General features: G+C 39.4%; 1 protein-coding gene across 2 annotated transcripts in view; it reads right to left on the reverse strand.

Moving 5' to 3' along the window:
• The window catches only part of SPTA1 (spectrin alpha, erythrocytic 1), an 87,174-nt gene that overhangs the window by 39,413 nt on the left and 23,256 nt on the right, over positions 1–24,505 (reverse strand). For both annotated transcript variants that reach the window (XM_075540415.1, XM_075540414.1), the window contains exons 19-31: positions 19,108–19,325; positions 17,310–17,402; positions 16,348–16,485; positions 13,501–13,652; positions 12,708–12,894; positions 11,906–12,007; positions 9,973–10,064; positions 8,951–9,095; positions 7,534–7,715; positions 4,974–5,073; positions 4,664–4,861; positions 2,202–2,345; positions 58–161 (exon numbers count right to left, since the gene is read on the reverse strand). In XM_075540415.1, coding sequence (XP_075396530.1) covers positions 58–161; positions 2,202–2,345; positions 4,664–4,861; positions 4,974–5,073; positions 7,534–7,715; positions 8,951–9,095; positions 9,973–10,064; positions 11,906–12,007; positions 12,708–12,894; positions 13,501–13,652; positions 16,348–16,485; positions 17,310–17,402; positions 19,108–19,325 — 1,855 coding nt within the window. The remainder of the gene's footprint in view (positions 1–57; positions 162–2,201; positions 2,346–4,663; positions 4,862–4,973; positions 5,074–7,533; positions 7,716–8,950; positions 9,096–9,972; positions 10,065–11,905; positions 12,008–12,707; positions 12,895–13,500; positions 13,653–16,347; positions 16,486–17,309; positions 17,403–19,107; positions 19,326–24,505) is intronic.

Consider the following 24,505-nt stretch of genomic DNA (forward strand, 5'->3'; position numbering starts at 1 on the left):
TTTGCAAAAAAACCCCTTTTCTCCCTTCAGCTCAAGAAGCAATCATTTAGGTCTGACCTGTCTAGCACCCGTTGGAGCCGAGCAGCAATCTCCTCCTTGGCATAATGGTCATCATCTATGAGCCGCTCAGCAAAATGTTTCAGGTCAGTGATTTTCCCCTCCTAGTGAAAGGAAATAAGAGAGTGCAAATTTCTGTAGATTGGACCACTGGTAAAATAGAATAGACATACTCTTTGTGGTTTGGGTCTGTGTGTGGGGGGGTGATGTGGTGGTGGGGGTGGTGGTGGTGGTGGGGGTGGTGGTGGTGGTAGTGATATAAGATCCTGAAGTTAGCTGCTTTTACAGGTATGTACATTTCAACTCAAGAAGAGAAGAAACATTTAATAATCAGTGCTTATTCACAAATAGATCAGATACTTATATGACACTGAGTTCTCTGAAGAACAGCCCCTTCCAAGACCATTCCTACAGGATTATTGCTACATTGGTTGTGATGTTGAAAAAGACTCTTCAGTTCTAAAAGTCAGCTGTTTTGAACTCTAAATTCTGCCTACTTATCTTCTGAAATTTTCTAATATATTTTATAAGGCAAAACCAATTCTACATCTCCATCACCTAGTTATTGATCCCATATTGAAAAACATATTTTCTTGAAATTTAAGCCCATTATAGATTTTCAACACCAAATAAACTTCTGGTAGTTATCCTATAAAATGAGACATTTATTAGAGCACTTCTAAAAGATATATAGTTTTTCTCATCCTTCTAACCCAGATGAGATGGAGCTCTATCCATTAATCCATCTATTCTATTATATCTATCTATCTATCTATCTATCTATCTATCTATCTATCTATCTATCTATCTATCTATCTATCAATCATCTCATATCAGCCATATACAATGGAGTAGAACTGTCCCTATGGGTTTCTGAGACTGTAACTCTTTATGGAAGTAGAAAGCTGCATCTTTCTCCCATGGAGCAACTGATGGCTTTGAATTGCTGATCTTGCGATTAGCAGCCCAGATTATAACCTATTTGCCATTTTTGTGATTGACTCAATGATAGTGAGTCTTATCATATGTTTAATTATATGTGTACCTATTTGTCTTCTAGACTTTATTTTCAGAGAAATTTTAGGTTTACTTGTGCACAAAGTAATACAGCGTTCTTGTTCTTATATACCCAACCTCCCACAGATCTGTACTTTTTAATTGTCATTGGTAAATTTTCAAGCATTGGAGTAAGCATTCATATAAGAAGACCACAACTTTAGGTTGTCTATAAGATATAATAGGAAACTAGAAATGTTTTAGTTTAAGAGGTAAACTCCAGAGAGACCCCTGGTGTATAAAATAGCTACTATGATCTTAATTATATGCCCCAAAATAAAACAAACAAAAACCAAAGAAACAAACTTCATAAAACAATCACATTGGTGATTGTGGTTCATTTTGGTTAAGAGCAGTTGTTTTAAGGCAGTTAGTCTAATTGGGTGAAAACAGCTTTTGTGGTATCTGTAGTTTATAAATTTGGAGGGCTCTTCTCATTAACAACAAAATAAAAGAAAGCCAAATCCTCAAACACAGAATCACAGACAGAAACAAATAATTAATTATGATAAAGAAAGAGGGGCCTTGATAAGGATGCATGAAATTTAGGGGCTAAATTAATTTCACAAGAAATTTACTGCGTAGTTCAAATGTTAATCCAGTCTACATGAAGCCTCTGGCCTCTCCATTTAACCTAAACAATGAGCTGAGGCAATATTTTCCACTCTTCCATCAGCTCTACAACCTAAATATGTTGTCTTTGGATCTGAAGCCTGGAAGGAAACACCACTGAACCTAAAGTGAGAAAACCCACACACCATTTGTGACTTGGCAACATGATATCACAGAGTGAAGACTCGGGCAAGCCTAAACCATACTGCAAAACTTTCCTGCCTTTCTTTAGGTACCCAAATACTTATAAATCATGAGAGCACCCACATATTGGTATTTAACCCAACCCATGACCTTCAAGTCCATTTGACCTATAGAGACTCTATAGGAAAGAGCAGAGCTGGTCCATAGGGTTTCCAATCACTACCACATGTTTCTGATAGAATAACTGGAGAAGTCAAGCGTTTAGTTTGGCAGTAGAGCACTTAACTACTCCACCAAGGTCTTGCTGTACCTATTCGATTAGTTGGTATTACCTGGGCAGTGATTGCTTTGTCCAAATCATCTCGTTTCTTCATCAAGGCCTCCAGACTCTCTAGGGAGCCCTCATCATCTGACCGCAGGAAAGTCTCACGTGCCACCATCCAGCTCTCAGCCTGATCGCAATTCCCTTGGAACAACTAAAGAGGGCAAAGTTAGAGTGGAGTCTAATCTGTCAATCAGGTCACAGTCGGATGCTTCCTGAGAGGTATGGCCTTCTTTATAAGAGAGAGACACTAGGGCCCCCTCTCGCCCCCCCTCTCTATCCCTTTGACTACCTGCTTGTTAGAACTCTGTGCATGCCTCTGAGAGAGGCCCCACTTGTTCTGCCAAACTATAAAGCTGTCAGCACACTGCTGTATCCAATGATCTTGGATTCATACAACTCTACACCCATCGTCCAGTGGCCTCCCTGCTTCCTGCATCATCAGCCCACAGCTACTTGAAGAACGGCCTGCCCAGCACCAGAACAATGGACTTGAGTTGGACTGGGCTTGGATGTTTTCTTGTTATTAAATCACTTCTTGATATGAAGTTCCTTCTAATCTATATATGAGTGTCATTCATTTTGCTTCTCTAGACAACCTCACCTAACACACCGTACAATGAATTTCAGGTTTTTTCAGTCTTCTCTAAACACATAATTTATGTTTTTATACAGGTTATAATACATTCTTAAAATACCCTTCCCAATAGTCTATACCTAGTGAATACTGGCCAGTTATCTGTTTAAAACTTTAAAAGACTTAGACCAAATCCAGGGATACATATGGTAGGCAACTAAAAAGGAGGGGTAGAGGTAAGGAGTAAAAAAATAAATGGGTAGTGGGGGAACAGGGTACTAAGCCACCCAAGGGGAGGGTATTGTTTATATCTTCATAGAGAAAGAGGGACCAGTGCTCCAAGACATGAATGTAACAGGGCAGCATGGAGTAGGGACCAATGGAGAGGTTTGAGGGGCTGGCCCCAATCCCAACTATGTGGACACCTGCCTCTCCCACCAGAAGAATTTATTTCAGAGGACAGCACTGAATCTGCAGCTCAGGGAGAGGGACATGTCTAATCAGAGCACATGGGAGCAAATGAAGGGGGAGGAGGAGAGAGTGCAGCATATCCTGGCCCACCAAGTCTTGAGGACAATAATCCTGCTCAGAGCAGTCAATCCACAGAGAAGACCATATGGCTGGCCCCACTATGAGACACGACATCCCTCACTGACTCATAGCCCTACAGGGGACAACACTGGAGACACAGTGTGGGAATTCTTCCTGATCTGATCCCACCACATCTAGGCAAAACACTAAGGGCATGGAACACACAGCAATGGGAACAAAGCAACAAAGTCCCCAGGAAATACAAAAATAGACTTTGGGGCTAGGGCTTGGCACCCAATCAACTCAATTGGAAAACACTCCTAAAGGCTAAGAAACAGTCCTTGAACTAACTACAAGCTTTTCTTTCTTGTGTTTTGGTTTTTTGTTGTTGTTGTTGTTGTTTGTCATTGCCTTATTGTTGTTTTATCTTGTTGCTTGGTTTTACTCTGTCTTGTCTTTGTGCATGTTATTAACTCTGAAGTTCTGTCTAAATTAAATAGGCTCGATGAACAATTTGGAGGAGAAAACAACCGGGCCGACAACTTCAGAGGAAAATGGGAGAGTGGGAGGTGGGGGGGAAAGGAAGTGATGTTAACAAACCCAGGGGCAAGGGAACAACAAGTGGTCCAAATCGATAGTGAGGAGGGCATAGGAGGCCTGGTAGAGCATGATCAAGGGTAATGTAACCAAGAGGAATTGCTGAAACCCAAATGAAGGCCGACTATGGTAATGGGACAAGAGGAAAGTAAAAGGAAATAGAGGAAAGAGCTAGGAGGCAAAGGATATTTATAGAGGTCTAAAAAAGGCATGTATATACCAAATATATTTATATATGAGGATGTGGAAATAGATCTATGTGCACATATGTATAGGTTTAGCATTAAGGTAGCAGATGGACATTGGGCCTGTACTCAAGTACCCCCTCAATGCAAGAATACTTTGTTCTATTAAATTGGCATTTCATGATGTTTACCTACCCGACAAAATCCCTGAATACAAAGTGGGTGAATAAGCAAATGTGGTGAAGAAAGCTGATTGTGCTTACCTATCAAAAGAGATAGCATCTGGGGTCTTAAAGGCTTGAAGGTAAACAAGCAGACATCTAGCTCAGAAGCAACAAAGCCCACAGGAAAGAAGCACAGCAGCTTGTGCTATCATGAGGTGTAGAAGGGATCAGGTATCAGGCATCATCAGAACAAAAGATCATATCATTGTGAATAAGGGGAAGTGAGGAGTGTAGACCCAAGCCCATCTGTAGGCAATTGGACAGCCCCTTACAATGAGCTGAGAATTTGTACCATATAAAATTGCATTGAAGAAACAGACTAAGATGATCCCATTTAAGAATTGGGAATTTGTCATACCTGCCATTCCAGACACTGGTCTAGCATCTTTTTGCGTTGTTCCCATGATTTCTCCAAATCATCTCTCTCTTGTCTGATATCTTGAAGTTTTTTTTCAATTTCAAGGCCGGCTTGGTGTCCACTACTGATAAGATCAATACCAAAGTCCTCTAAGGCGTGAAAGGCAGGTGCCTCAGCCTGAATGTCAGCATGCTGCTCCTGTAGAACAAAGGGGCAGGAATTGGTGAGGACAATCTCTCTGAAAATTGTAAAATGGGGGGACATTGTGAGGTCAGTGATCAGCAACTATGGCTTTTCTAGTTATATATACCTCATGTCTCTCCAGCAAGATCTCTGTGCCAGTAATGTCCTCAGCCAGCTCCTGTGATGATACCATGCCACCCATGCCACTGATCCAATTCTGCAGGTCCCTAGAGAATGAGACAGACTAATTGGACAAAAATCCTTTTAACTTGCTACATTTATCCACTGATTTCTTTTCTCTTCATATGAAGGATTAACACCCATCTAACTTTATATCAGTTTCATAAACCTATAGAGGGGTTGCTATGAATCAGTATTGACTCAATGACAGTGAGTTTGATTTTGGGTTCGTTTTATGTTTTATCAGCCAAACCAAACTTACTGCCATCAAGTCAATTCCAACTGATAACAGCACAGTGGGGACGCATAGAGCCCCTGTGAGTTTCCAAGGCTATAAATCTTTATGGGAGCACAAGGCCTCATCTTTCTCTGGTGGATCAACTGCTGGATTCAAACTGCTTATTTTGTGGTTATTGGCTCAAGGTGTAGTGCAACCCCTCATCAAAGCTCCTTCTACACTTTACAGATATAAAATATGTGGTTTGTGCTGTGTCACTTAATGACAAAGTTCCTTGCATTTGAAAAATCTCTTCCATATACCTTTTGCTTCTCACAACAATCCCATATAAAACATGAACATTTCCTTCCTATTTTAAAGATAAGAAAAGTAGAGTAGAAAGGAGGAAATTCATTTGCTCAAAGTGATGTAATTGGAAGGAGACCTCTGGAATGGAATTCAACCTTCTGGCATGAACCAATATATATTCCATTATTCCTATCAATTCTTCTTTCTCTTAAGTAGCTTAAGTATAATGCTCTATCTTACTATTGAATACCAAGGTAGGCATGTCTTTCTATTTTACTTTTATTCGTAACACAATTCAGTATAGGCTTCTATTCACTAAACACACACACACATGGAACTGATTAAATTGGGGTCTATTTCTCATACTCCTAGCAGTCAAGAATAAGCCAATGAAGACTCAACATATGTCCTCTTCAGAGAGCACATATCAAGTAGCTCTGCTTCAGCTTAAAATTTTATATGGAGGTTAAATTAAACATCTCATTAACAGTGTCCTGAAACCTGTTTGCTAGATGGTGCAGCATTGGTGCAGAAATTCATTGGAGTTATAAAATCATCCACTTATTCAATGAACCAAGTTTATTGATATATATTAAGTGTCTAATATTGATAAAAAGACATATTCTTGTGTTCCAGGAGCTCACACTTTATCCTGCAAGGAATAAAAGCAAACAAAAGATAAACACTAATAGCCACTGAAAGAGAGAGAAAAACTGAAAAACAAATGTGTCATAAGGAGAAAAACAAGACTTTGAAGTTTTAGAGGTTGGAAATATTACTTCTGTAACACTAAAGAGTAAAACTACATGTAGAGAAGAATACAGCACTTGGTCTGGACACTGAAGTCCATATAGAATCTTTATCTGCAGAAATAAAATGCATTTGGGGAAGGGACCTAGGTGGTTTGTATTTGTATTCCATAGCGGACTACAGAATTCCAGAGGTCCTTAATTGTGGAGCAAGAGAAGGAGCAAGCAGAGTCATTTGCTAAAATATGCCTTCGTTTTTCTCTAACAACCCTGCAGTGAGCTGGCTAGTACATCCCGGACCCCAGCTCAAATTATTCCCCTCCTTAGAAGACTAACACAGTGGTGAAGGAGGGACGGGTAGTTTCGCAATAAGATATATACTTTTAGGTCATTTTTGAACTCTAAGAATCTTTAAAACTAATGCACAAAATATTCAAATTCTCTAGGATTTGATCCCAACTTGAAAAAATGTTCTCTCTTACTAATTCTTATTAGCCTCTGATATATAAATGTATGCGCTAGCTGCCCTTGCTCCATGAGCAACACTCTGTGACTTTGTTTGCATACATTTTCCCACTATGTGTATCTCTTCTGTCCCATTGATTAGGTCTTGTAAGATGCTATTATTTTATTTTATTTTGTGTTCAGTGGATCGTCGCTTCTTTCTACCTCCACCTTCCCACTGCTGTGTGTTAGGATGTGCATTTGGCCCTAAATTATGTTCTACCTTGGTACTCTACATTCTTTTCTGCCCCCCAGAATAAAATGAAGTCCTTATGCCCATAATGACAGACACACTGCCTTATATATACTATAGAAGCTGATTCAACTGGTCTCCAAACCGAACCTAACTCACTGCCATGGAGTTAATGCTGATGCATAGCGCCCATAGAACAGTGTAGAGCTGCTCCCGTGAGTTTCGGAGACTAACTCTTTTGGGGAGTAGAAAGCCCGGTCCTTCTCCCAAGGAGCTGCTATTGATTTTGAATTTCTGCCCAACGCTTAAGCACTATGCCAACCAGATGGCCTTATTATCCTTCCAGCTTCAGTATTTATGGTTTGGAGTAGTGAAACTCACATTTTTGTGTTTTACCAGAACTGGACACGGTGGTTTCCTCGATACACAGTAGGGAACTGCAAAGTACTTGCACCTAACCTTCTATAAGTTCTACTCAGGGGCAAACATGGGATTTTCCACTCCATTTGTTGGACGTCTTCTTTATGACTTTTACCTGGCATTGCTGAGGAACAGGAAGAATTTTTGGGACTCATTTAAATTCTCCTTACGATCCTCTGTACCCCTCAGCAGGTCATCCCAGGCATCGTTCAGCTCTCTTCGCTGCCTCTTCAGGTCCTCGGTGGCATCTGGATGTGACTCACATAGCCGTTCTGCTGTTTCTCCCAAGATGGTTACCTAAGGTGGAGCAAGAGCTCTCTTAATCAGTCAAGAGTAATTAGAGATTAATCACACCTGAGCTACTGCAAAAGCAGAGACTTGATTTTTGGTTCGCATATTTCAAAAGAGACACTTGTGGTTAAAAAACACATTGTGTTATTTTTAAATAATAATACCAACAAGTTTAGTTCACATGGTAATTGTATAAAGTGGCAAAATTGATATTTCTATATATGTATATATATATATATATTTTAAGTCATAGGTTAGGGGGTAGAACAGTTAATTGACTTGACTGGTTAAAGGCAAATTCACTAATCCTGATTCTTATTGTGAAAATCTTTCTAATATAGATACATTCACTTTTTTAAAAATTCTACCCAATAATGCTGTGACTCCTTTGATTTATCCCGGAGTATAACTGGCAAGCACAAGAGTTCATGTTTGTGTCCGGGTAGGGTTAGGAAGCTCAACTAATCCCTGGTTGAAGCAATTTTGTACCATGGTCAAGTATAGATAGGCTTGGTCAATTCTGGTCAAATAGCTTCAGGCAATTTTATATCACCTGCAATCCATTACAATGGTAAAAGAATACAATATACCATATATACTCATGTATAAGCACATTTTTTGTGCTGAAAAACTGGGGTTCGGCTAATACATGGGTCAGTGGTACCCCAGTGAGGTATAACATCTCGCGGGTGATTGCTGTTCCTCGCTGTTCATTCAAAGCCCCGCTGACACTGCAGGGCTTTGAATGTTTGTTTACTCACATCTAACCAATCAGAATGGTCCTATGATGTGGACGGCTCCAATTCACAGAAGCATCCTTAGTGATTCACTTATGCCAGCAGCTGAACTGGTAAAGATGTGTCTGTGGCAGCTCTCAGTCTCTCCCCTCTGGTCTTCGTGTTAATTCACATCCTGCATTTCCCACCCTAGGCTTACACTTGAGTCAATCAGTTTTTCTGGTTTCCCAGGTAATAATTAGGTACCTCGGCTTATACTCGGGTCAGCTTATAATCGAGTATATACGGTAATCTTTTGGCAAATAGAGAGTTTTCTTCCAACATGGTTTAGCTCTGTGTTAATGGTAGTGCAGCATGTCCTATTAGTGACCTCACCTTAAGGAGATGACAAAATGAACATGTATGGAACATGATAAAAGGAATTGTTAACCTAAGAGCATTGGTAAATAGAAACATAAAGTAGGATGTGTTGGAAAAAAAACACAGTAGCACACGTTCTCCCACCTTTTCCCCCAAAGGCACGAGGTCTCGCTCGAAGCTTTCATGTTGACGCTGAAGGGCCTGAACGCTGAAAAGGTCTGATCCAGGGTCAGCTGCCCTGAGGGCCTGGCACTTCTTCTCAATCTGCTCCTTCGTGTCATCTGCTTCTCTAGTACACAGGGAAGTAAAGAGTGACTTTGTTGGTGATTGGGAGTGATGCATGCTATGTAGCAAAGGAAGACAAGCTGGGCTTGTATGGAAGCCATCTCTATCATGGTTGTCTTCAGGGTTGAAGTCAACGTTACTTCCCTTGTCATTTCGTCTTTACAACCCCCAGAGTCATAGTCACTACTGCCATTCCTGGGATTAAACAGACTAAATGTTTTCTCGAGGTTATACCCCTGGTAAACGCTGAAACCCAAGTTTGAACAAATCTATAGAACGTCATGTTAAGGATGAGCCTTGCGTATTTTATGTGCCTCTACAATCTGTAGAGGTGCATTTGTAATGTGAAATTCTGCAGTTTTCCATAGTAACTAATTCTGAACAGCCCGATCAACTTGACTGTCAGTTTCCTTCCCCAAATCTTCAAAATTACATGTGTGCACCTTGAAGGTGTTTGATGTATATATTTGTTAACATGTCCCCTTGTTTGTTTCCCATCTTTTAAGCGAAGACAGGTTTGAAATAAAATATTTATAATTGTTGAATGAACAGTTATAGTCAACTTGCTGTTTACTGTCCCACACTGTCTACTTCTAGTTCAATAATTTTAAGTTTCATTCACTGTAATTAAAAAAAAGAAGACCAATTATATGCCAGGAGTTCAGCTCGGGCACTAGAAAAATTGAAGTTGACTATATTGGAGTAGCTAATGTGCCAAAGGAGGAATTCATTGGTGAAACACTATTTTTCTCTTGGAAAATTGACTCCTTCTCAAGGAAAAGCGTTGCATTAGGAGCTGTGACCTGACCGTTGTACAAATGACTGAGGGTCTTTGAGTGCATGCTGGAGCAGAGACCACTTTCTTAGGTTAAAATTCTCACCTGTGGAACATCTGGACAGCATGGGCACTGCCAAGTAGCTGGCGCTGCTCCTCTGCCAGTCTCTGAAGGGAGCCCCATCTAGCATTCAACTCCTGAAAGTGGGCAGACACCTCAGATTTTAGGCAAGGAGATCATTCAGATAGCTCAGTGATGTCTGAAAACCAGATGGCATTTGAATCATGTTTATTCTCAATTTAAGAAACCCATTTAAGTCCTTCTGTCTTGGATAGCCTAAATTTGGGCCTCACTTATTTCAAAGTGATAGAGGAAGGTTTTTTGGGGGTTTTGTTTGTTTGTTTGTTTAGTTCGGTTTTTTACCTTTTCAAATTGTTGTTCATCATTCTTGGAGCAGCAGTCAATCGATGTTGTCAAAAACACATCATTGCAACCTCTTAATAAATGAATGGGAAGTTGCCTGAGTACTTGGAAGTGATCACAGTTTTTAGGAGAAATCTAACACTTTACTGCATCTTGAATTAGAGAAATCTAGTAACAGCTTAAAAGTCTACTTTCTATTGAGAGTAAGTTAATTGTTCAAAAGCACCCCTCCTCTCCTTCTTACCCTTTGATGACAATCACAAAAGGAGAAAACAACTCATTTTCAGTATTTGTTACAACCTAGGAAGCTTAAAATGAGGCAATATGTGTGTCAGAGTTGGAACCTCTGTGCATGTGAAAGTTGGACATTGCATAAGGAAGACTGAAGAAGAGTGGTGGCATTTGAACTATGGTGCTGGAGAAGAATATTGAAAGTGCCACGAACTGCCAAAGGAACAAACATCTGTCTTGGAAACAGTTCAGCAGAATGCTCCATAGAGGTAAGGATGGTGAGACCTTGTCTCGTGTACTTTGGCCACGTTGTCAAGAGAGACGAGTCCCTGAAGAGGGACATCATTCTTGGTGAAGTAGGACTGAGAAAAAGAGGAAGGTCTTTGATGAGATGGACCACCAGAGTCGCTGCAACAATGGACCAAATCTAAGAACAATTGCGAGAATGGAGCGGGAATGGGTGATGTTTCCTTCTGCTGCACGCAGGGCTGCTATGAGTCAGAACAACTCAATTGCACACCTTATAACAGCAGGGGGCTACACTAGACATTCCACCCACGGATATCAGCTTTTCATAGATTCATAGTCCAAATCAATGAATCAGGCACAGAAAGCTTCTATCCCCACCCTGACCTATCTCCCAACCTATCTTCATCTCGTTTTTCAGTATGTTTATCAGAACTCACTTTATGCAGTGACTGTTCTTGATTGATCATATCTATTTATAATACCTTCTTTTTATTGCTATTCATTTCCTTTCCATTCAGACATGTGAGCCCTGGAGACGCTATGTGTGGATTGTGGTGGCAGTGGGTCAGTGAGTGTTTTCAAATTTAAAGATTTCTGCTTAGTTCAAATATAATTGTGCTAAATTTTCAATTGGAAAGTTCAGAGTTAGATGTGTTGGTGGAGAAAATAATATTATGCTTAAATTAATAAACACTGAACAGTAAATTAAAACAAAACTTAAGAGACTATACTTTTCAATTCTCTTGCTTTAGAAATGTTGAAACTGTCACCATTAGAAATGAAGTGACATTTCCAGTGCAATAAACAACACTGTGACCTAAAACTACATCTGAATCACCAGTTCCAATACGTTTGCCCCTCCCTCAAGACATCCACATCCCTCAACACAGCACATCTCTTGTAGGAGCACAAAGGACACTCCATGCATGTTCATAAATAAGGCGGTTTTTGGTTAAGGTTTGACAGTAACATAGCTGGACTATTGGTCCTTGGTGCTTCTGGGAGTTTCACATCACTCTTTCTTGACACATGTTCCTAGCTAACCCGTGGAATATGAAGTTGGGTATATGAAAAACAAACAAAGGCTCAGCAGACCAGGATGATAATGAGAAGAAAGGGAAGGAGCCTTAGTTACCTGTCGGATTTGAGCACCTTCTGGTGTTAGAAGATCTTCAAATAGCAAGTCGTCAGCCACCTTATTGATATCCCGTAGGCGAGGCTCATTCGTCTTCAAGTCCTGGAGGAGAACATGTGCCCCAGACAAAGTTAACCGTGTCCTCAAAGCTTACCTTCATACTATTCCTTTCTTGACTGAATATTAAAGCATGATGAAACCTCAGTTGCAATAATCAATGACTGCTTCCTCTTATCTGTCACTAAATACAACCCCCCCACCACTCCAAAACAAATGCACTGTCAGCCAGTCGATGCCAACTCATAGTGACACTTTAGGCAGAATTGAATTCCCCGTGTGTGTTTCAGAGACTGTAACTTGTTACGGGAGTGGAAAGTCCCACCTCAAGCTAAACTCTCTGATGTCTACTAGTTGCCTTGACCAAAGAGCAAATATTTATTTATCTCAAATATGGAATACCACCCAACCCCTACCCCGTTGTAAGAACTGACACAATGTCCCATCTCAAACTGGCCAGCAGGAAGACATGATGCTGCGAACCTTTTGAAGAATGCAGATCTATAAGAACTCCCAGAAGAATTTGGGGCAGTAGGGCTATAAGTTGTAATGTTAGGTGACTAATCTCTTCTGGCTCCTCTTTATGTATTAATACTAATAACACTGAGACGAATATTTGAGCTGTGGAGGTCTCAGTAATTTGGGGTAGGATATTCAGCAAATATGAAATCAATGAAGAGAAGGCAATATGGAAAAATAAAACTACTCTAAACGGTGTTTCATGGAAACCGTCTTTCTTTCTCACCGTTTGGAACTCATCAAATTTTTTCTGCAACTCCCAGACATCCTCTAGTTCCACACCCGTGTTTTCTGTCTTCTTGTCTCTTATCCAGTCCAGCATGTCTCCTGCCTCGTAAGCCAGCAAAAACTCATTATAGCGTTGCAACAGACGCCGCCGGCGCTCTTCTGCCAGATCCAGGAGTGAGAGGTACCTGGGCGGTGAAGTCAAGGAAATAAGCACGGTGGGAGAAAATATGGAGAAAGCACAAAGATGTAGAGCCATGGGAAAGGAGTAAAGAAAGAAAGAAAATCGAGAGAAAGGAGAATGTACATAGTAGGAGATAATAAATATGCGGGGGAACATTAGAACAGAGAGACAAAACGCAGCGTCATATTTTAAAATGGCAATGTCCCAATAGACTAAGTAGCAGTATCCCTTCTACCTTTTAGGGGGAAAAATTTTCACACACTAACTGGCAACTGAATAAGATACACCTTGGTATCATACATAGCATGTATATGGAAGTGAGGACCTTTGATAATATTAAAAGAATCCATCCTGGGCAGAGTGCCAGAATACACAGTTCTAATAAGTTTCTGACCTCATCCAATTGACTTAATGGTTCTGAGATTCCCTTTCATCATATGAAAGTATTTGAAGCACTCTAAATTTAACTTTAGCTTCTAAAATCTGCACATTTTCAACGACATCTTTAATCTTCTAATAGAAGAAAAACTATGAAAAGCCTGTCTGTGACACAAAAAGGAAATATTTGGCCAACCACTCACTGTCTAGTTATCCCGCCTTCAGAACTTACTGGTTCTCAATGTGCTCTTGTCGCTGAGAAATGCTGCCTGGCTCTTCTATCTTCCGCCGTGGAAGCATTGGGAACTCATCATAGGCCAGTTTCCTGACATAGACAGCTGGGACGAAGCCCTGATGGTCATCAGCTTCTACCTTCCACCAGTCCTGAATGGAGGACAAATCCCCACACCTTTCTTAGTTCTTAAAAATGCCAAAATTAGAAAAATAAGCACAGACATGGTGTGATGGCCAAGAGAAGGAAACCATTGTTTATGAGTGACATATGTGTTCCATATATCATTAACAGGATATGGAGTGTAAGAGACGCAGAGGTAAATCTCTGAAATCTGAGAGTGAGACATTCGATGCTAGATCCTTAGTTTGACCAATCCCAAAGATAGTTCTCTAATGATGGGGCAGTTTGTCTGCCAAGGAATCTCTCTCTCTCTCTCTCTCTCTCTCTCTCTCTCTCTCTCTCTCTCTCTCTCTCTCTCTCTCTCTCTCTCTCAATTTCTCTCTCACACACACACACACAGAAGCTAAAACTTAACCTAGATTCTTATGAATGAAGCAGCTGTGTATGGCATATTACTAAACAAAATTTATCTTTTCCATTTCTTTCCTCTACCCCCCTCTTTGAGTTGTTGACATTGAGGCTTGCCTTAAAATGTACTTCCTGAAGGCTTTCACTTATTATCTTGATTCCAGCAGATATTTGGGGGTGGGGGATTGTTGCTGTATTAACATTGTGGAGTTATTGTTCTCAGAGGATAATATGAAGTGGGCCTTGGCAAAGAGGTGGAGATTGGAACACAGTTTATTTGAGAACGGAACAGCTTTTCAAGAAATTGACATATTCTTACAGTAATGATACCAAAACTTTCTCTCCAAGCACTTTTGGAAATTCATTAGATATTTGAATATATGCAAAAATATCTGAGCTCTTATTAAAAACATGCTAATAACTCTAGTTATTAGTGTGTCACTGTACTCACTAAGGCTAAAGAAAATCAGATTAATAAGACTTAAACTAAAATTATTTTATCAAGTTTCCCCTAACCTCAGTTCGTTTTGCATAATCATTAAGCAAACTGGGACAGAATAGGAAAGGGCAAAACAATAAGCAGAAAGTAGCTTAGTCCTTTACCACACTACGTAATTGCTGCTCTTGCTTTTAATGTATCTCGGGAAAATTTCTTAAGCTCTCTGAAACTCCATTAATTTATAATCTTACCTCAGAACTACTATAAATATTGGGATATATATCCACAGAATTTTACACAATATCTGGAAGAAAGATGCTACTTAATAAGTAATGGTTATTTAAGAAAGTTATAGTAAAGTATTTCCTGGTCAAAAGTGGAGATGGTACCCAGGAAGGAAAAGGTACCCAGGAAGAAAAAGTATGAATGACTATGGAAGCAATTGTACAATTCTGTTTGAGGTGACTGAACTATGGAATGATATGGCATATTATTAACTCCCAAACAATAACAAATTAAAAGAAAAAAGCATAAGACTGGAGTATGTACACTGGTACAGATAAGAGCTCATGACACATGAAATCCGGGGCAGATAAACCCCTCAGGAACAGAAATGGGAGTAGTAATACCAGGAGCATAGTGGGGGGGGGGGGGAATGGGGAGGAAGGGGGAAGCAATCACAATGAAGGACACATAACACCTCCCACCCGGGGTACGAACAACAGAAATGTGGGTGAAGGCAGACAGTGGGTGTGGAATATATGAAAACAATAATGACTTATAATTTATCAAGGGATCACCACGAGGGTGGGTGTTGGGGAGGAGAGGAAAAAAGAGGAGCTGATATCATTGAAATAAATGTTTAGGAAGTGATGATGGCAACATATGTACAAATATGCTTGATGCAATTGGTGTATGGGATGTTGTGAGAGTTGCCAATACAATTATTTTTTAAAAAGGCATAAATCCAGAAATGGATGTTCCACCCCCACTGAATCCTAGCTCCAGTTGAAGGCCAGGGGGCTCTCACGTCACGGCCCTGCTCAAGACTCACCTTCAGGCAGGAAGCACAGAAGATACGAGTGCTAGTGAGAGGTGTGGTGAGGAATTTAAAATGCTGTCCAGTTATCTGATAAAATCGTGTCTGGGCCCTTATCGACTTGTCTCCAAACAAGCAGCCCTAGAAGGGCGTTGTCAACTAAGTCCACATGGAAGAAGCACACCATCAGCATTCACTGAAGGACCGCAAACTACATAATTTGAAGTCAAAGGAAGGATCAGTATCAGAGTCTGAGGTGTGAGAAAATCTGGTTTGCAGAAGGCTGTGGATGACAGTATTAGCCCAAGATCCATTTGTGGACCTCCATAGGGTATAAGCCTCCGGAGAACTCTCCCCATCTAACAATGAGGAAAGTAGTCACCAACCAGTAGGTGCCTCTAGGATGCAGGCTGTGCCTGGTCTGGTTTCCAACATTTTCTTTATTTTGGTTTGTTTTTCTGATTGTTCAAATAGGGTGTAGCTCAGAGGTGTTATGTCACTGGAAGTCACCTTCTTGAAGCTATTATATATTTCCTATTTTTTTGGTATTTGAAACCCAGGACTGAAGACCCTATAAGGTGAGCAAGTAGCAAGAGGGCTTTGCAGTGGTGGGGGTGGGTGGGTACAGCGGAGACAATTTCAAGGAGTCCATGTAGAAAAAGAATGTCTGGAAACTAGTTGTGGTACCAATTATACATTCCACTTGCTGTGATTAAACTATGGAAAGATACAGTATATGTATTATATTGCAATTAATAATAAATTTTACACATAATACAAAGAGATAGTTCTGGAAAAGCACAGTTTTGATGGAAAGATATTTAGAAAGGGCAATCACCTTGTTAATGGAGCTCAGCAGAGTTAGGACATCACCTTTCTTCATGGTGACTTCTCGGGGACTGCGAGCCTGGAAGTCATATAAAGCCACAACCCTCTCTTCTCGACCAGCTCCCTCCACTGGCACAGCCTGTTGTTGCTGAACAAAAATGTAGCAAGCACGTCAATCACTTCTTGGAATCATCTCTTTGCCTCTGCTCTCTATAGCCATCCAGCATTCAGTCCCTGGGCCAGACAGAAGACATAGCCTCTGAATGAAGCCTCTTTACATGACTCTAGAATATAGATATTGTGAAGTGTGTTCTTCAGAGACACGACCCCACCTTGCATTTCTCAGGAGAGAAGCTGGATGAGAAATGTGAATACAGGGTGAACAAAGGAAAATAGAGTTTGCTGGCACGATGTTAACTGTTTAAGATACTAGTTCTTAAAGTAGGAGGGGTGATGTAATTGTCTAAGAAATTCCAAAAGGATTATACACACTGAAGTTTCAGAATGTTGTATATTCAAGTGAAATGTCTCCATATCTCTCATAATTGGATCTCCATGGACAATGCTTCCCATGTGATGGCTTTAAGTCATTATGTCAAGGAACTGAGGACTCTATTAAGACATGGGTGATCCAGAGCTCATGAAAAACCACCACATTTAATTCAATGACAAATTCAACTGCATCGTTAAAAAGATACTGCATTTTTTATTAATCAACAGGATCACCAAGGAAGAGTCTTTTCTCATTTTGCTTTTAGCAAAAAATTCTGAGAGGATAAGCAAAATGGATACCCTCTTCCAAAGTCATGGCCCATCCCTTCTTCATTAGGAGTTGCAAAGGTTATGCTAAAGTGCTGCCTACAAAGGTCATGGATTGTAGTGTTTTCATCATAATCATTTTCTGAGTGGTAGGATGTAGGAGCTGATGATAAAAAAGAATCCCTTTTCCTTCTGGTGGATCATCCTCCTTACCTGGCAGGTTTCTGCCTGATTCCGCAGAGCTTGCATGCTGCTTCCAAATGCATTGAGATCCACTAGGAAGGCTTCATGCTTCTTTAGAAGAACCTGATTTGTGGTGGGAAGCTCATCAGAGGAAATACAAAAGGAACACCAAACACCACGGCTTTTGTCTAAATTTTGAGCAAGAGCCACATTTCATCCAATATAAATTTCTATTTCGATCTAACATTGAAAGTATCAAGAAAAAAAAATCCATCCAAACCCACTGCCAATGATTAGATCAGCGGTTCTCAACCTGTGGGTTGGGGCCCCTTTGGGGGTCGAATGACCCTTTCGTATGGGTTGCCTAAGACCACTGGAAAACACATATTTTGGATGATCTTAGAAACCAAGACACCACTCCTCTATCCAGGCGGGTCTGCCCACATTCAGATACGCCCACATATGAGGACGCGACGTGAGACTGTTACCCATGCTACACCATGCTTCAAGACAACATTTCATTGATTTGTCATTAGAAATAAATATTTCCCAATATATAATTATATTGTTTTTGTGATTCATCACTATGCTTAAATTATGTTCAAAGTGTAACAATGAAAATGCATTCTGCATATCAGATTCATAACAGTACGATTCATAACAGTAGCAAAATTACAGTTCTGAAGTCACAATGAAAATAATTTTATGGTTGGGGTCAGCACACCATGAGGAACTGTCTGAAAGGGCCACGGCATTAGGAAGGTGGAGAGCCACTGGATTCGATTCTGTCTCATAACAATCTTATGTAGGGTTTGGGAGTGCAGAGGACCTCATCTATCGCACAGGAAGTGGCTGGTAGATTTGAAGTTCGGACTTTGTGATAAGCAATCCAATGCCTAGCCCATCCACCCACAGAACTCCATCAAGAACATAAGATATCATAAATGGATAGGGATTTCAGTTATACGTTGGGTGATGATCCACATGATGGGCAGTTCTAAACCACTAGCAGCTCCACAGGAAAAAGACTGGGCTTTCTACTCCCATACAGCAGTAACAGTCTCAGAAACCTATGGTGCTCACTATGAGTCAGTGTTGACTTGGTGGCAGTGAATTTGGTTTGGTTACCACCAAACAGAACTAAAAACTGTATGATTTTTAAATCAATCTACATCATTGCTGAAACATGATTGGGATGACAGCATAAAGTCATAGAAGGAAACATTAACATGCATTTTAAAATGCCAATTGCAGCTATTTCTAGTGCTGAAGGTTTATAAAATACTATGCTAGCTTTCCTTTATTTCCAATGAATAAAACAGAAATTGTCACAAAGAGCAAGGATACCTTTGAATCTACTTGAGTTCTTTTTCAATGTATCGCCTTTATTCAGAGAAATTAATTGATGTGCATATACCTCCAAACTCTCTTAGTTTGTAAAAGCCTAAGGATACACTTTAAAGTTTCACCCACTATCTGAGTTGGTTCAAGCTCATTGTATCTGTGAGAGAAATTTCGCATGGAGCCAATAGAGTTATGTACTTCTGGTCAGACCTTTTTGGATTTATATGATCTCTGAAAAGTCTGTGAATCTCTTGGGATTTAGAATATTTGATTGAAATCATTGTCAAATCTGAGGAGATACCATCAGAAAACAACAGAGGTAATTATTCTAGAAATTACAAATAATACAGTAGAATCCATAAGGATCTCATAATCCAAATAAACCCTGCATTGGTAATTTGGTACCATTTGATGACTCATGGAATTCTCATGAAAGGAATGTCATGAGACAGTGCCCATCCGCCCATCCCTACCCCTCACTTACCCCAGCTGATTCTTCATCAGCCCCATAGTTGGTATTTTTTACAATAGGCTCCTTCTCCCTAATCCAGGCTTCTGCCTCATGCAAGTCAGTCAGATATTGCTGGAACTGGACATTGGCCTCAAGATCATTCTGTCGCCTAGCAGCTCGCGCCTGTAGAGACTCCATATTCTCATTCAAATTCTTCACTCGTGAGGCCACATCATCTGCAGCAAAGTGTCCTGTGGAGCAGTTAATGGAAAAGGTGAGTGTGACCCTTATTAATATCCACCGCACTCTTGCCTGTGTTGTCAGAGCAGGACGAATGAGCATCAGTTGCTAAAGGTGACTCCCAACCAGACAAAACTGATCTCCAATCAAGCAGGATAGATGCTCTCAGATATTTTGCTTTTAGTCCTTTAGTCATTTTAAAAATTAACTGATAATTATCATATCACAAATTAAAATAGAATCCTTTCAAGCTGCAAATGCACAAGTATATATTCTATTAACCATCAGAAAAAATGGCATTATCCTATTCATGTAGGCTCTGTTAAATGTTGCTGCACCTTTATGAAGAAAATGAAAGTGAGAAAAGCAAATAATATCTTATGGTTGTTATAAAATACTTTCATTTGTGCTCCCTCTTAAAAGTATCTGAGGGACCTCCAAATGTTCCCAGACCACAACTGAAGAATCACTGTCAATCACTGCTCTTGCAAGCACACATTACACACAGCGATAACAAAGCAATAGGTAATATAGTAAAGTAAGCTGGATATAAAATGGACTCACAATCCCAAATGAAAACATCAAAAACCCCATATCCAAATTTCACAAAAGAAAGAAATACCTGATCAACAGTGAACGAGTAGATAATAATATACTAGATTTAATGTCAACCATAACATTAAATGCAAATGGTGTAAATGCCATAAATAAAAGGTAAAATTACTAGGAAGTGTGAAATAAAAGCAACACAAACAGTCAAATCCTATATTATCGAATTAATTGTGATTCATCGTGATGCTGTTGGAAAGAATAGAAATGCATAAGTTTTTCAAGGCCATAAATCTCTACAGAAGCAGATTGACACATCTTTTCCCCCAGAGCGGTGGGAGTTTAAACTGCCAGACTTTCAGATTGCAGCCACGTGTTATAATGACGGTGTCTCAAGAGCTAATTAATTAAAGAAAATCCAACTCTATGATGTCCATTGGAAATAAACTACATATGTATGCATGTGTAAATATATATATACACATACACACACAGAAGAACTGAAACATATATACTATGTGAGTGCTATTCAAAAGAAAGTTGAAGTTACAATATTAATTTTTTTTCAGTAAGAAGATTTCAGAATAAGCAACAAGGCTATGGATAAAGAGGGTTTTTTTTAAAAATAATGCTAAAGATTTTAATTTATCATGAAGACATAAGTATATGCACCCAATAACATAGCTTCAAATTACATAAAACAACATTGATCAAAGGAGAAAAACTACAATTATATTTGGAGAGTTAAAGAAAACAAACCTTCTCTAGGTGGTTGCTATTGTGGTTGTCATTAGGTGCCATTACGTTGATTCTGACGCATAGTGACTCCGTGTGTACAACAGAAGGCAACACTGTTATGTCTTGGGCAATCCTCACATTGTTGTGTTTGAACCCATTGTTGTTGAAGACACTATGTCAATCTATCTTGTTAAAAGACTTCTTCTTAAAAAAAACCGACTTCTTCTTTTCCACTGACCCTCTACTTCACCAAGCATGATGTCCTTGTTAAGGAAATGATCTCTCTTGGTAACATATCCAAACTGCATGAGATGAAGTCTTGCCAGCCTCACTTCTAAGGAGCATCTCCGCTGTACTTCTTTAAGAAAGATTTGTTTATCCTTATCTGATACATAGTACTTTAAATAGACTTCAACAACACCATCATCTAAATGCCGTGATTCTTCTTCAGTCTTCCTTATTCACTTTCCAACTTTCACGTGCATATGAGGTGACTGAAAATATCATGTCTTGTGTCAGGCACACATTACTCTTAAGAGTGACCACCTTGCTCTTCCATAATTTAAGAGACTTTGAGCAACAGATTTGGCCAATGCAATTATCATCTGACTGCTTGACCACTGTTTCCATGAACATTGACTGTAATCCATGTAAAACTAATTCCTGAACAACTTCAATCTTTTCACTGTTTATCATGATGTTCCCTATGGGTCTGGCTGTGCAGAGTTTAGTTTTCTTTACAACGAGTTTCAATCTATCCTGAAGACTGCAGGCCTTGATCCTCACTGGAAATGCTTCAAGTCCTTGCTTTCATCAAGCAAGGTCATGTCATATCAAAGGCGGTAATAAGCCTTCCTCCAATCTGATAGGATATTCTTCTCCAAATGAACCATCTTCTTGCATTATTTTCTTAGCACACAGTTTGAATAAGTATGAAGAGAGGACACAGCCCTGACACACACTTTTCCTGATTTTAAACCATGCAGTGATCTCTTTTTTTTCTGTTCATACTACTTCTCTGGGTCTATGTACAGGTTCTGCATGACTAAAATCAAGTATTCCAAATTTTCTAAACTTCTCAAGGTTACCCATAGTTTTTTATGATTCATACAATCTAATGCTTTTGCACAGTCAGTAAAATACGAGCAAACATCTCTCTGGTATACTGTGCTTTTAGCCAAGGTCCATTTGTCCAATGATGCCCCTTGTATCATGTTCTCTTCTGAACCCAGCTTAACTTTTTGGCAGCTCCTTGTCAATATACTATTGAATGATTGGCAGCAAAATTTGACTTGGAGGTATTTTCACTGTCCTCCAGTCAACGCTGACTCAGTGACCCCCTGTGGATTTTCAACTCTGAACTCTTTACAGGAGTAGAAATCCCTGTCTTCTCCTGCAGAGGTGATATTGCTTGCTAAGTTCTACTTTTAGGTGGATCATCTTTCTTTCAAATGGGCACAAACATTTATATCTTCCAATCTGTTGGCCAGGTTTCTGTCTTCCAAAATTCTTGACATAGATGAGTGAGTGATTCCAGTGCTTCATCGGCCGGTTCAAATATGTCAATTGGTATCTTGTTAATTGCCAGTCTTGTTTTGGGCTTGGACGAATTACTTCAAGACCATTGGTTCTTGATCATATGCTTCCTCTTGAAATGATTAAATGTAGAACAATGCTTTTTTCCCATATAAAAATAAATTTTATTAGCACAATGGTCTCGATATAAAATGCAGATAAAAGGGTTTACTTTCATATCATTTAGGATCATGTTTTTTTAAGAGCAGCGCTATAGGTAAGTCAATCAAACATAATCAAAGAAAAGTTCCCCAACATAGACATGAGAAACTGTGAAAAGCACACACAATATAAGATAACCACCTAATCACCATTTACACTCCTCTCTGTTATTAGATGCTTAACGGGTACCATTTGAGTCACTTGTGGAGAATAAGGTTATTGCCTGACCATCTAACCCAATTCAGACACTATATTCCTTCCATCTTCTTTTGACGCTTCCTGCAATTGTCAATATTTTGCCCATGGAATTCTTCAATTATTTCAGCTCAAGGCTTAATTTTTTTCCTTCAACCCTTTCAGCTCGATATATGCTAAGTGAGTTTTTCTTTTTGGTTTTCTAACTCCATGTCCTTGTATATTTCATTATAATATTTTAATTTGTTCTCTGAAGCTGCCCTTTGAAATTGTCTGTTTGGCTCTTACATCATAATTTTCCTATGTTACTTAGCTACTTTAAGTCCAGATCAGGCTTCAGAGAGTCTTCTGACATCTACTTTAGTCTTTGCTTTATCTCTTGTCTCATTAATGACATTTTGCTGTCTTCATGGCTGGTGTTCTTTTTTCAAATTTTACCCATTGAATACTAATGTCATCCCTCAGGTTGTCAATGCTTCTGCCATTAATATTCAATGGGTAAAATTTGTTTCTGAGAATTTTTCTAAATTCAAGTGAGCTGTACTTAAGATTGTATTTAAGCTCTTGTGGATTTTTAAAAATTGTCTTCTGCTTCAAGATAAATTTGCATAAGAGCAATTGATGATCTATTTCACAGTAAGTGCTGCCCTGCTTTTGACTAATAATATTGAGCTTCTCTGTGGTCTCTTCCCACATATATATAGCTGATTAAATCCCTGTGTGTACATCTGGGGAATCTCACATATATAGTCATAGTTTGTGTTGTGTAAAAAGAATTTTCACTAAAAAAATCATTGGTCTTGCAAAATTCTATGATGCATTCTCCAGCTACATTTTTACCACCAAAGCCATATGTTCCAACTACTGCTCCGTCTTCTTTGTTCCAATTTTGCACTCCAATTATCAATACTTTTCAATGCTTCTTTGATTGCATATTTGATCAATTTCATATAGAAGAAGTTGGTAGACTTCTTCAAGTTTGTCATTACTGGTTTTAGCTTTTGGTGCATGACTTTGAATAATACTTTTATTAACTGGACTTCCTTGTAGGCATACAAGATATTATGCTATCAGAAACAGTATTTTACTTCAAGGTAGAACTTGAATATTCTTTCTGAAGATGAATATGACATTGTTCCTCTTGAATTTGCTATTCCTGGCATAGTAAGCCATAGGTTTGTATAACTCAGATATTACCATTAGTCCATGATAGATCACTACTGTCAAGGATATGTGTTCTATTTAAATATTGAAATAATTTCCAATTTTTCTGGATTCATACTTTATATATTTTAGGTTACAATGATTAATGGATGGTTTCAGGGTTGTTTTCCCCATTTTGAGTCATGCTCTACTAGCTAATTGAGGGCCTGAAAGCTTTACTCATCTACATAATTAATATTGACTCCATTTTGAGGAGGTGAGTCTTCCCCAGGCATATTTTGAATGTCTCCTAACGTGGGGGAAAGGGAGCCTTCATCCTCTAGCAGAGTATCTGAAATGATCTGCTGCTATTTGTCAGGGTTTCAGTGGTTAAACCATCAGAAGTGGACAGCCTACTTCTTCTTCATAGTCTATTCTTAGTCTGGAAGCCTCAATGCAACCTGTTAAATTTGGTTGACCCTGCTGGTATTTGAATCATGTGTGGCATGGCTTCAGGCATCACAGCAACACACAAGCTGCCACAGCAACACACAAGCTGCCACAGCAACACACAAGCTATCACAGTATGACAGACTGATAGACAAGTGGTGGAATAAGTCTCTATAGTAACATTAGACACAAAGTTGCTGTTAAATCATGTTTGAGTCATAATAGCTCTATGTGTGTCAGCGGAGAGCTGAATTCCATAAGACTTTCAGTAGCTTATAGTCAAGATATTTTTTCTTGTTTGAAATCTTCATCTGAGACGTGAATTTTCTCAACTGTATGAATGCTGGCTTACAATGTACTCTTCAATCACTATAGATAT

The sequence above is a fragment of the Tenrec ecaudatus genome, chromosome 1 (genome assembly GCF_050624435.1).
Source record: "Tenrec ecaudatus isolate mTenEca1 chromosome 1, mTenEca1.hap1, whole genome shotgun sequence".
Taxonomy (NCBI): domain Eukaryota; kingdom Metazoa; phylum Chordata; class Mammalia; order Afrosoricida; family Tenrecidae; genus Tenrec; species Tenrec ecaudatus.